Here is a 14,204-nt window from a genome sequence, read left to right on the forward strand (position 1 = left end):
AAACTCATAGTAACATGTGCTCCTTAACATAAGGAACAAGTTCTAGCAACACATCTAAATTTCACAGTAATGAGTGTAGATGATATTTAAAGATCTGCAACAATTTATTGTAATATGAAAAGAATGGATTTATGTTGATGTCAAATTACAAGCAGTGCACTTCTACTGTAGTTGAATGCTATCATTTATGATTGAAAAGAGGTGCTAAATTTCAGGGAATAGTGAAGATAATAAATAAATTGCCACCCCCCACCGCCCATCCACGTTCCCCGAATTCTGTCTTTTAATTGCACCCCTTGGCTGCAATCTCAGATTAAGAACATTCTGCTCTAAAGCTTTGCGTCCTTCAATGCTTAATTTGAGGCTGAAGGGTTTAAACTTAGAATATAGTCGTCAATTGAAATGTGTTTCAAACATTGTCTCTGCCAGTTTTAGAGGCTTTAAAAATGAGCCCTAACAATCTAATGTGCCAGATCTCCAAATGGTCTCAGTGTGTTCCCTGTGACCAACTTTGTCTCCTTTTTTCCTTCTTGGGCTGCATTTCCTTACTATATATGGGTTTTTAGTTAATAAAAAATTAATAATTTGAGTCGTTTTTAAACACCCATGTTGGCTATTAATGTCTTTTGCTTTTATATGTGTTCTTTTTTTTTTTTTTAACATTTTAATTCTTCTGCAGGATTCGGAAACTTCAGATACGAAATATCCCGCCTCACTTACAGTGGGAGGTAAGAATTTCTATATTTAAAATTAAGATTTCAATATCTAAGCCTGTTGTTAGTTTTTCCAAAGGCTTTTTCTCCTTCCCCCAACTCCTGTGCTAGAACACACAGTTTCTCTCTTATGGTTTGTGTCGTGCTCTGTGGGCTTTTCTTCTGTATCTTTTAAAAATTGCTCTTCGAGATATTTATAAAAAAGTTGAAATAGCTTCTTGGGTAATCCCCTTCATTCAGTCTCATCCCAACGGAATCTTTTTATTTGAGGTCTTTCTCAGGAGTTTGCCAATTGTACTTAAATATGAAGTTCCCTTCTTGGCAAATTTGTTTTAAAAGAAAAATACCTGTTACTGAGGCTTTACTTTAAAATGTTACTCTGCTTTCTTTTGCTCAGATGGTGGCACTGTAGTGACTGGCCATAACACAAACTAAATATTTAGCACAATTGATTCGTCTGTGTCAGCAATTTTCAAAGCTTAAGAATGATGTTATGGTGAGAATTTGAAACATCAGTGGTTGAAGAGATAAAAGAAAATATCTGTTGACTCTTCCAGATGATGGAATCTGAAAGTTCTGAAAACCTAACTTGGAGAGGCAGAGTAAGGAAAGCTGCTCAGCTCTTGTGTATTTTTAATATAAAAATCAAGAGTAACTAGCTTTGTAATTTTCATGTTTGTCTTCTAAAATGACAGTTGATGAGTCAGTAAACCAGAACCTTCATCAAAATGCAAAGTATGGTTAAAAGGTTTCTTTGGTGGTGAGTTGAGGGAAGTTGGTCAGAAGTCTGATTTTCCAAGGTCCCGATTAGTAACAACTCATTTATGCTCAGAATATTTTATACAGCATTTATACCCAGAACAATATTATTTATTGAATTTAATCTTTGTAGGAGGAGTTGGTTCTTTGGTATATGCTTGAGTGTTTTTCAAGTTGTATAATGCATAAAGAGTATACTTTTGTAGATGGAAACAGTATAAATAAGGTTAAGCTCAATGCATTTTCCTGTTTTAGATGAACACTTATTTAAGCAATTGAATAGCTTGGAGGGTGGGTCCCCAAATCAAGTGTTGTGGTTTGATTGCTTTGTTTTAACATGATCCATGTTAAATATGATTTTTCTGCTTGTGTATTGTAGCTTTCAGTGAAATAGTCAAATTGTTGCAGCCAATTTTAAGCAAGTGAATTATTAGTATAGTAGTATATCAGATACAGGCAAGTGGCAATTTCGTTTAATTCTTTCATAGTATCTCTTCAAATTTAGATTGCAGTAGCTTCTCAAGCATTTAGTTTATTGTACTTTTGGTGGTTTTTCAAGCTTTTAGTTTATTGAATTCTTATTCTGGATAAAATTTAACCTCATTCATGAGACTAAATCTTTATTTGGCATATTTAACTTTTTAAACATTTTTATTTATTGATTTTGAGAGAGAAATAACATTGATTTGTTGTTCCACTTATTTATGCATTCATTGGTTGATTCTTGTATGTGTCCTGACTTGGGATTGAACCCACAACCTTGGCCTATTGGGATGACGCTGAACTACCTGGCCAGGGCTGCCATATCTAACTTCTATATTTCATTTTACCTTCATCCATAGTTCTTTAAGGCAGCGGTCGCCAACTGGTAGTCCGCAGACCACTGGTGGTCTGTGAGGTCCGAAAGTTTGGCGACCGCTGCTTTAAGGTATGGTGAAGTTGGTGACATTTCCATTTTCAGATGGGCAAATAAGGGCACACAAGTAACTGAGTAAGAACACATACTGAATGGTAAGAAGTTTGGAACTAGACTTTGGAACTCTTGACTTTTACCTCTTTAAAAAATTTTAAGTGATTGTTTGAAATATTGATCAACAAAATTTACTGAGGGGTTGCCCTGGCTGGCACAGCTCAGTGGTTAGAGCATAGGCATGTGCAGGGATCTAGATTGTAGGTTCAATCCCAGCCCCCGTGTGTGTGGGGGGGGTGTTTGGGAGGCAACCAATCCATGTGTTTCTCTTCCCCTCCCTCCCTCCTTCTCTCTCTGTCTCTCTCTCCCCCCTTCCCCCCTGCCCCTCCGCCTTCTTTCCACTCTCTCTCTTAAAAAAAAAAAAAGTCTGTGGAAAAAAATATCCTGGTAAGGATTAACAACAACAAAAAAAATACTGTAGGATAAGGTGTGTGAGGTTTCCTTTCCTTGAAGATGCGAATGAACATCATCTGTTATTTCCTTTTTGAAACGAGTCACTTTGTATGACTTTTACCTGTACACCCTGAGTGTGCTGGCTGTTTTGTGCCAAAGCCTTATTTTCGACAGTGGTGATTTTGCACTAATAGGTCCAGACTCCTTAATATTGGAGAGAATAGACTTTGAATCCACTGATTACTCTTAGAATCACTGAAAGTAGAAAGACTGTACATTATGTGCCTCCTGATTTGATGCAATAGGAACTACATAGACACAGGTGAAATCCTCTAAAAAATAGAGGTTTGACTGGATTCACTTTCAATCTGACTTTTTTTTTACAAATTATTCTTTAAATATATTTTTTATTGATTTCCAAGAAGAAGGGAGAGAGAGATAGAAACATCATTGATAAGAGAGAATCATTGATTGGCTGCCTTCTGCATGCCCCACACTGGGGATCGAGCCCACAACCCATGCCCTGACCGGTGACCTCCTGGTTCTTAGGTTATGGCTCAACCACTGAGCCACGTCGGCCAGGCTGGAAAGGACTCCTTTAAGGGAGTTTTTCCCCTAATCTTACTGTCTTAGTACTGCTCTCTCATCAAAATAATCAAAATTCCTAATAAGTACTCACAGATGTTGAAGGGGGCGCCTCTCTGAAAGAAATGTGAGCTCCATTAGTTATGCACGTGAAGTGTCAGAGTGAAGGGCCAGTCAGGCCTCATTTTGGGGTCAGGCGATCCAGGTCGAAGGGTGTTTCTGGAGAGGCGAGTGCGTGTGAAACAGTCCGAGCCTCGGAGCTGGTTGTCCGCATTGGGAGGCTCTGCAAGCTGGCAGGGCCGGATGTGCTCAGGCTGGAGCCGCTACATTTTCTGAGGCAAAGATTTGACTCTGTGGTCTGACCAATGCTTACGAGGAGTACAAACTTCAGACTCACAATCCTGGTGGAAAATTGAGAATGCGTGTTGGCTCTGCCTCGAGGGCTGGAGATCCAGTTTCTCTGGAGAGGGGAGCTGGGAAGATGAGTGTCTTGGGAGGAGACTCCTGAGGTTTCTGCAGTGTCGGACCGTTTCGGCCACGTGTGTGGTCTGTGTGACTGCCTAAGGAACAGAAGCTGCCTTCTGGGTTAAACACAGGGGAGGAGAGGGGCATGAGGGCGTCGGTTCTTCGGAACTGAAGCATCCTCAGATTGCATCCAGGCTTCTGACATTCGTGGGTTGGTCTCTGGTTCTTTTGTTGTTGTTAATCCTCACCCGAGGATATTTTCCCATTGATTTTTAGAGAGAGGGGAAGAGAGGGGGAGAGACTGAGAGAGAAACATCTATGTGAGAGAGACACATCGATTGGTTGCCGCCCACATCCATCCTGACCAGGGCTAGAGATTGAACCTGTAACCCAGGCACATCCCCTTGACTGGCATAGAACCTGGGACTCTTTAATCCAGGGGCCGGCGCTCTATCCACTGAGCCAACCCAGCTAGGGTGGTCTCTGCTTCTCGACCTGGAAGGCGAGTAACTAGTATACTAAAAATAAAACACCAATGTTACAAGTTGGAAATTGCAGCATAAAATAGTGGTTTTTGTTTTTTGTTTTTCTCAGAGCAGAGTTACCTTAATTATTTCTTTTAAAGGTCTTTCTTGGTGCTTTTATGTGAGCTTGAAGCAGTTTTTGGAAGTAACTAGATCTTATAGGAAATCTTAAAAGGCTCTTCTTTTGTAGGGCCAAAGGATTGCCTGAACAGAACACTTTATTTAGGGGTTGGCCTGTTAGTTTTGAGCCCCACTCCTAGTAACCAGTTTGGAGAAGTTGACTTTCTAGGACAGTGATGGCGAACCTATGACACGCCTGTCAGCACTGACACGCGTAGCCATTTCTGATGACACGCGGCCGCTGAGGTTTATTAAATACAATTATATATAACAATTATACATTTATGTTATTTAAACTATAAATATCGCAAAATAATGTTTTTTCCTCAAAGTGACACACTACCCGAGTTATGCCCAGTTTTTTGGCGAAGTTTGACACACCAAGCTCAAAAGGTTGCCCATCACTGGTCTAGGATGTAGGGAATGTCAGAAAGCCCTTGGCTTTCTTCATGATGAAAAGGTTATTCTTTTGTCGCTTGGTGGTGGGGAAGGCCACGTTAATAGTGAGAGGTGGTAGGGAGGAGCCCCAGAACCTCCCTGTCAGTTACATTCAGGTCCGGCATGTTCAGTTTTTGGAAGAAGGGCTAAAGCTTTTAGAAAGATGCCCACATTTCAGAACATACTAAAGAGGCATTCTAACAAATAAGTGGAAACCTCAGAAAATGGCTATTTTCTTGTGAGATGAGGCAAGTACTTATAATGGAGAAATGATATGATCAACATTACACTTAGAAGAAAGCTTAATGAGGGTAAGTTGTAGAGGTCAGAAATTTCCAAAAGATTAACAACAGCTTCTTAAAGCTGGTAACATCTCAATGAAGCCTATTATTTTCTTTCCATATGTGCTCTATAGTAAGAGAGATCATTGATCGGGGACCTCCCTGGCGACACCAGGAAGTAGAAATAGCAGCATCATTAAGAGAGGCTTTGGCAGAAGGGAAACCAAACGAGTTTTTATTTAGAAAGAAATAAGGAAGGAAGCAAGAAGGTAGTGATGCCATACGATCTAGTCTGGGGGAAGACCACACAACAGCAGAGTTAGTCCAGAAGAGTCAAAGATTGCCCTCATAGTAACACGGGATGAATGAACGTGTGCTGAGAATGAGAAGCCTGTCTTGGACATTAGGGAGAGGCGCAATGACTTCCAATTCAAGAGATGTAGGCAAGGGCTGTGGAACCTGTTAGGTGAAGACCCTCGTGGATGGCGATGTCTTTAAGGGAAGGAACGGTCACATTTTCATCTTCCCCATGCCGGTTCCTGTTGGGCACTCTGGTCAGATGCTCTTTGGCCCATGATGAGTATGTGAATTACTGCCGAACAGAAGTTGGGTGAGACCAGAGCAGTTAAGTATAAATGACAATGTAAAGCTAACAATCCGAGGCACTTTAACTCAGCCACACAGAAAAAGACATCTGTAGGGACAGCGGGGTTGACATTAACCAGGAACTGAACAAGAAGTCACCAGAGGCATTGATGTTGAATATATTAGAAATAATCCATTTAAAGGTTGCCTTCTGCAATAGGACATCTTGGAGCTGGAAATAAACATAGTAGGTGATAAACAGGGTGTTTTGGGTGGATGCTTTTCAAACCTTTTTCTTCAAAGGAAGTGGTGTGGTTGAAGCCTGGTGTGTGCAGATAGATAAAGGCAGAGCTATTCAAAGGTAGGATAGAATCTGGCCTAGTGGGTCCCTGTTCGGCCCCCAGGAATCCTCTGGGGAGGTGTTTCGGGACTCTGAAAATCACTGTGACATCAATGAATTTGAGCAAACAGTTGTTAGAGGTAGTTGATCTTGACTAAATAATTTTGAAGGAATATAACAGGCAGTTTAAGGAGAGAATTGATGCAGATAGATGACTCTGTCTTCACCAGGCACTGACTGAGCACTGGGCCATAAATTGCTGACATTTAGTAAGCACGATGTGCTGGGTGCTGGATTAACCCATTTTATCTTCACAACAGTCCCATGTCCCCACTTTACAGATGAGGCAACTGAGGTACAGAAAGGTGAAATAACTTGTCCAGGGTCACGCAGCTGGAAAGGGGTACAGTTTCTGTTCTTACTCAGGTTACTCAAACCGAAAACTCCTCCCCTCACCCCCACAAAAGGCAGTTCCTATTGCTTTATTTCTTGTAATTATCATTTATTTGCTTTCAACATGCCCTTGAAAGTTTGACAGTGAACCCAATAGAAACTGGATCTTTCCCAGGTCTGGAGGAACTGTGTGGTTATGAGTGAGGAATGGACTTGGACAGATTATTTGGGAAGTTTTTGGTAAACTCTCCCTTTTAGAGAACTCTGGTCAGTAGAGTTCTTGCTGTATCATTGCTCTGGGATGGGTGAGACTTGGCCTCGTTAGAAATGACCTGGTGAAGGTGTGGGGGAAAACCAGCGTTTTCCTCTGGCCTGTATCCGAGTGGTAGATGAGGCAAGCGTTCTGCTTCCGAGCTGCCACCTCCCTGTGTTCACCGCGCCCTGGCACTGAGATGCCTGGACGTTGGTCCTGTACTGCCATAGTTCTTTTGAGACGGTCATTTCATGGTCTTCACGCCCTTTATTAGTAAACCTATTATGAAAATCTAAAGCTTAAACAAAATGGGCTAATATAATGACAGAGTTTCAACCATTGTTAATATGTGGTCAGGCAGTCTTGTTTTGTTTATAACTCTACCCTCTTCACCCTTTTCCAGATGATTTTGAGGCAAACCTTAGACATATTACTTATTTAGTAAATACTTCAGTATGTATCTCTAAAAGATAACATCTCTGTATCAGTTTGCTTGGGCTGCTATAACAAAATACCACAAAGTGGGTGGCTTAAATGACAGGAACTTTATTTAAAAAACTGATTTGAGAGAGAGAGAGAAACATTGATGTGAGAGAGACACATTGATTGGTTGCCTCTCACCTGAGCCCTGACTGGAGCTGAGGATTGAACCTGCAACCCAGGTATGTGCCCTTGACCGAGAATCGGACCCGAGACCTGTTGGTGTGCAGGCCGACACTCAAACTACTGAGCACACCAGCCAGGGCCATTGGTTGATTCTTGTATGTGCCTCGGCCAGGGATGGAACCTGCAACTGTGGTGTATCAGGATGACCCTCTAACGGCCACGGGGAACTTTTTATCTCACAATCCTGGAGGCTTGAAGTCTGATAACAAGGTGTTGACGCATGTGGTTCCTTGTGAGGGCCGTGAGGGAGGATCTATTCAAGGTCACTCTCTTCTGATAGTTCTTGGCATGTGGCAGTGTAATTCCAATCTTCATGTGGCATTCTGTGTGTGCATGTCTAAATGTCCCCTTTTTATCAGGACACCAATTATATTGGGTTAGGGGCCATTTGAATGACCTCATTTAAAAAAAATATATACTATCTAATAATAGACAAATATGCAAATTGACCATACCCCCGACACACCCATAAGCCACGCCCACAAGCCACACCCACAATCCCATTAGAGCGAGTATGCAAATTAACCCAAACCAAGATGGCTACAGCCACAGAGAGCAAGGTTTCCTAGGTAACAGAGGAAGCCAAGCTTTCTGCCATCGGTTGCAGGCCTAAGCCTCCACTCAAGCTACAAAGTTTCAATTATAGAAGGTAAACAAATTCAAACAAATGGCGGCAGAATGGAGCTTGAGAGAGCAGGCCAGGGTTGCCGCTGGCAACAGGGGAAGCAAAGCTTTCCACACACCCTGGCCGGGCCCACCCGCTTAAGGCAACAAAGTTTCAATTATAACCCCAACACAAATGGCTGCGGGCCTCGGAGGAAGCCCCAGGCTTGGCTCTGCTCCAGGCTACAAAGTTTCAATTGTAGAAGGAAAATAAATTCCAGATACCAAGGCCTCCGCTTGGGTTGCCAGGGGGCGTGGCCGGCCTGCAAACCACCACAGGCCCCTCGCTCAGGCCGCCCCACATCCCAAGGGAACCCCCACCTGATCCAGGATGCCCTTCAGGGCAAACCAGCTGGCCCCCACCCCTGTACCAGGCCTCTATCCTATCTAATAAAAGAGTACTATGCAGATTGATCATCACTGCAACACACAATATAGCTGCCCCCATGTGGTCAAAGATCCTGCCCCCATGTGGACACAAGATGGCCACCACAAGATGGCCAGCAGGAGAGGGCAGTTGGGAGGCACCCGGCCTGCAAGGGAGGGCAGTTGGAGGTGATCAACCCTGCAGGAGAGGGCAGTTAGGGGTAACCAGGCTGGCAGAGGAGGGAAGTTGGGGGCAAACAGGCTGGCAGCAGAGTGGTTAGGGGGTGATCAGGCTGGCAGGCAGAAGCGGTCAGGGGCAATCAGGAAGGCAGGCAGGCAAGCAGTTGGGAGCCAGCAGTCCTGGATTGTGAGAGGGATGTCCGACTGCCCGTTTAGGCCCGATCCCAGGGATCGGGCCTAAACGGGCAGTTGGACACCCCTTGAGGGGTCCCAGATTGGAGAGGGTACAGGCTGGGCTGAGGGACAACCCCCCCTCCGTGCATGAATTTCGTGCACCGGGCCTCTAATATATATATATATATATCCCTAGCCGGCTTGGCTCAGTGGATAGAGCGTCAGCCTGCGGACTGAAGGGTCCTAGGTTCGATTCCGGCCAAGGGCACATGCCTGGGTTGTGGGCTCGGTCCCCAGTAGGGGGCGTGCAGGAAGCAGCCGATCAATGATTCTTTCATCATTACTGTTTCTATCTCTCTCTCCTCCCTTCCTCTCTGAAATCAATAAAGAAATATATTTAAAAAAATAAAAAATATATATTTTATATATTGATTTTAGACAGGAAGGGAGGGGGAGAGAGAGATAGAAACATCAGTGATGAGAGAGAGTCATTGATAGTCATTGAGGATCCAGCCCACAACCCGGGCATGTGCCCTGACCTGGAATCAAACTGGCGACCTTTTGGTGCACAGGACATTGCTCAACCAACTGAACCATACCGGCCAGGGCCAGGCAGAGCTTTTTACATGATACCTGTGCTGTGCTGTTTAGGAATAAGTGTGATTCCATAACTGAGATTTACAGGAAAGGAAGTTTACTATTTGGGGGTGGGAAATAAGGTAACAGTTATCCAAACTTTATTGTTCCATGGCCAGACAGCCAAACAAGTAACTTAAAAAGCCCATTTAGAAACTGTAATCTTTTTCTGCATGGGAACGACAGGTCTGCATTGTTCTACACTCATAGGGGCCCTCAGAACTCTCGCTGTTTTCTGTGCCAAGGGGACCCTAAGTCTGAAGTAAGACTTCTGTTGAACATCGATCTGTATCATTTTTTACTTACAACACTTCTGACATCAGATATCTTTTTTTTTTTCCAATTACAGTTTACATTCAATATTATTTGAATTAGCTTCAGGTGTATAGTATAGCAGTTAGACAATCATGTAATTTATTTTTTAAATTTATTTTTATTGATTTTAGAGAGGAAGGGAGAGAGAGATAGAAACATCAATGACAAGAGAGAATCATTGATCGGCTGCCTCCTGCACACCCCCTACTGGGGATCCAGCCCGAAACCCAGGCATGTGCTCTTGATCAGAATCGAACCTGGGACCTTTCAGTCTGTAGGCCGATGCTCAAACCAGCTAGGGCAGTGGTCGGCAAACTCATTAGTCAACAGAGCCAAATACCAACAGTACAACGATTGAAATTTCTTTTGAGAGCCAAATTTTTTAAACTTAAACTTCTTCTAACGCCACTTCTTCAAAATAGACTCGCCCAAGCCGTGGTATTTTGTGGAAGAGCCACACTCAAGGGGCCAAAGAGCCGCATGTGGCTTGCGAGCTACAGTTTGCCGACCACGGAGCTAGGGCAATCACGTACTTTATAAAGTGGTCCCCCCAATATTGCAAGTATCCATCTGGCCCCATACACAGTTATTATAATATTATTGACTATATTCCCTATGCTGTACTTTACATCCTCCGAACTGTTTTGTGACTAATAATCTGTAGTTCTTAATCCTCTCAGCTTTTCCATCTAACACCCCCCTCCTCCCCAATATCTTTGGTGGTGGTTTTTTTTACCACTTCAGCTCTTCAACACCAGCTCTGTGTCCTACAGTGAACTCAGTTCTGACACTATTGGCTTCAGTGTCAGACTCACCAGGTTAAGAGTTCCATCTCACAAAACTGCCCCCCCCCCCCCCCGCCCTCTCCCCACCCAGATGCCTGGTTCAGTGGGATGTCTGGTCTACGCACATTTCTACCTGGTTGATTACAGATTTGGAGGGCCCAATAATTCCTCCCTCCCCCTGTTGATAATTCACTAGCCTGGTTCACAGCACTGAGGAAAATGCTTTACTTTGCTGACTCTTCCCAGCTTATTATAAAGGATGCACCTCCGGCACAGCCAAATGGAAGAGATGCAAAGGATAAGGCACGGGGAAAGGAGCCCAGAGCTTGCCTGCCCGCTCCAGGCACGCATGTGATTCAGCTCTAGAGATGTGAAGGCAGTGCTTCCTACCTCTGATATTAATGACCCGAATTTTCAGGGTTGACCAGGGGGAGGGAGAAGTCCCAGGCAGGGGCTTAGCACAGTACACTGTTTGGGAATGGCAGGGCACTCTTAATTCTAATTTTAGGATCAGCAACCAGAGAGCAGGGTTGCCTCAGCACTCAGAACATTTCCCCCTTTGTGTTTGTGCATCGCTAAATGGCCTACTTTGTCTTACCCAAAACATAATCTTACTATTTAGAGTTTTTTCCCACGTGGGGACAGAAAGGCTGTAATTTTCTGTGGTTTTTCCTAGATGTATGTGTAGTACACATACACTGACGTAGTGCACATACACTGGGTTCCTCAGTTATCAATTGGTTCTTGTCAGGGAGACAAAAGCAAGTGTTCAGTGAGCATTGGTTGAACTGAGAATCAATGTGATGCTTTTCAGAACACGGCCAAGCCCAGATAGAGATCTCTGTGTTCATCTTGCAGGATTCCTTCTTGCTCTAGTGTTTTGTGTTTCCCCTCCTCCATGTACGTCAACAGGATTGAAATTGTTTAATTAGCTTAGTTGGGTAGATGGTAACGAATTGATTTTTCAGACATTTTTCCCCTCCAAGCAAGGCCTATATTTGATTGCCCATTTTCCCATGTTTTTGTGCTTACTATCTCATTCCTAGCTCTCATTTTCCTTTTTACTTTACTACCGTGCCTTTAAGTTTTAGATCAACTTCAACAGCAGACATGTGGGGGACCCTGAGCATGATGAGATAGACAGTCATTAAATTTTTCCAGCCAACCCTAGAAATAGTGCTGTCCCCACTTCCGGGCAATCTGACCTAAAGCCCCTTCCTTAGCCACCACAGTGTAACTGTATGTGGTTCTGTCGTCTCTGATCTAAAAGTAAGAATGACCTCCAGTATACCCTGCAAGTCTATTGATAAACATCAAGCTCATCAATGTGCTTTTATGTAGATATACTGTAATTTTTTCCTATGTTTGACCTATAATGAACACTTTGATATTTAAATAGGCTTGCATTTTTCAACCCTCAGACCTGCACCTCTTTTAAACAAATATTTTCTAATGTTTCAATTATAATCCTGAAGTGAAACTCACAGAAAATATAGCCCACTTACATATATAATTTAAAATTCAGTATAATGTCCTAGTAATACCAGAAAGGAGAAGTGAAAGGAAATATTTCAAAAAATAAATACTTGGGCATGACCAAAGCTTAAGGCATGATGAAATAATCAAGTGCTTGTACCATGTGTAGAATAACCCTCAGTGAACCAGTATTGATGCTAATATACAGGTGTGACATATGGGTGACTCAGAGTTGTGTTGTCCTGTGGTGATAAGGAGACCGAAATACAATTGTATTCTTTTTAAAAAAAAAACTTATTCATGATTTGAGAGAGAGAGAGAGAGAGAGAGAGAGAGAGAGAGAGAGGAAAAGAGAGGGAGAGAAACATTGGTTTGTTGTTCCACTTATTTAAGCATTTATTGGTTGCTTCTTGTATGTGCCGTAACTTGGGATCGAACCTGCAACCTTGGTGTATTAGGGCGATACTAACCAACTGAACTGCCTGGCGAGGGCTACAATTGTATCTTGATTTTACATGATAGTTGCAGTTTTGGAAGATAGAATATGTCTTCCAAATTGAACAATTAAATTAAAACTGAACAGTAAACACTTGGTTAGGTTATAGGCTCAGATAAATGGGCTTTATGTGGATGTGAATGTCAAGGGCTTTTGAGAAGTGTGCAGGACATGGGCATCTCTTAATCGTGTGGGACTGTCCCATACACCTCAGGACGTGACTCACCTGGTCTCTGCCTACCAGGTATCAGTGAAGCCCCCTCTCCCACCCAAACGACCCGCAGCGTTCTACCACCACTCCCTAAGCGAAGAGTTTTCTCCATTGAGAATTGCTTTTCTCTAAGTCGTCCCTTCCCCAGCTAGGTGGGAAGACCCGATTTTTTAAAACTCCCAATCAATCACTGACTTTGTATGAAATACAGAAATTATTAGAAAAATAAAATTGTAAAGTCAGTCAAAAAGTCAAGCCCTGATTTCCATGATTACATTTAGTGTCTATAAACTCCTGTCAGTCTGCCATAAAAAGTTCTAAATGCCTCATCTCCACTGCGAACCTGCCTTGTCACTGTGTGGCCTCCTCATCCCGCCCTTCCTCTCTCGAGTCGCCCAGAGTGAAGGTGTGTTTCTGAAAAATTCTTTCTCTCGGAGATTTTACTCCTATTCTCCCTAGCCAAATGCTCAAATGTTTTATTCCCCCCTTTGTTGTTCGTAAACGTTACTTTTTATAAAACGTATTATTAGTGATGGGAGTGAACCTAACTGCCCTCACTGTTAGGGACGCTTTTGTATTCCATGATAGAAATTTGCAATGTAGTTTAACAGGAGTAACTCAGATCGTTTTTTATTGCTCTTTATCGTTATATACTTAAAATCCACTGCACTTGCTCCATGCAAAGCCACAGGGAAGCAGTGGCTTTTGTAACCTTACTTTCAGAAGACTTCCAGCGATATTTTGCATACGGCGAGACTCTTAGTGATGAAGATAATTCCTGTCATAAGGCAGGAAATGTCCTGGATCATAAGGTGTTTCCAGCAGTTCATGTTGGTGATGCTGATGGCAGAACACCTTCAACAGGGGACCTGCAGTTGCTTCTTCTGTGACCTGTGGGGAGACCTGGGTACTGTATTATTGGGCAGGCCACGCCCAAGACACCGGCCTCATTAGGATGGATTAATGCTAAGCCTGAGTTTATACCCATCATTACCTGCATGTTCTTCTTCCTCAGCAAATCTGATGTCCACCAACCCAGAGCATGCTCTATGCACTTCCAATATTCCAGGATTGTTGAACCCTGCTTGAAATTCCCCAGCTGAACAAATATTTCTGATTTCACATAATCTTCATCATCCCCCCCCCCCCCCCATAAAAGACATGACCTAATCATGTTAGTTTCTTTCTCGCTTAACTAAACACGGGCAAGTCTTCCATCAGACACAGCTTTGTTTCTGAATGGTGGGATTTTATCCCGACTTACTGTTTAATTAATGTTTGTTTAATAAGAGGACCTTTGCTCATATGCTTCCTTCTACTGCTAGAGACAGAGCTTTGTTGTATATAATAGAGCTTTCGTTCCCTTCTGTGGACTGGGTCCAGGTCGTCTGTTACTGAGTTTATGGGTCACCTCTAC

The 14,204-nt window shown here is 43.0% G+C and overlaps 1 protein-coding gene across 1 annotated transcript in view; it reads left to right on the forward strand.

The window, feature by feature from the left end:
* Nucleotides 1-14,204, forward strand: part of IGF2BP3 (insulin like growth factor 2 mRNA binding protein 3) — a 97,779-nt gene that overhangs the window by 37,101 nt on the left and 46,474 nt on the right. The window contains exon 3 of the mRNA XM_079786279.1: nucleotides 680-728. Coding sequence (XP_079642405.1) covers nucleotides 680-728 — 49 coding nt within the window. The remainder of the gene's footprint in view (nucleotides 1-679; nucleotides 729-14,204) is intronic.

Source organism: Cnephaeus nilssonii, assembly GCF_951640355.1.
Source record: "Cnephaeus nilssonii genome assembly, chromosome: 12".
Classification (NCBI taxonomy): domain Eukaryota; kingdom Metazoa; phylum Chordata; class Mammalia; order Chiroptera; family Vespertilionidae; genus Cnephaeus; species Cnephaeus nilssonii.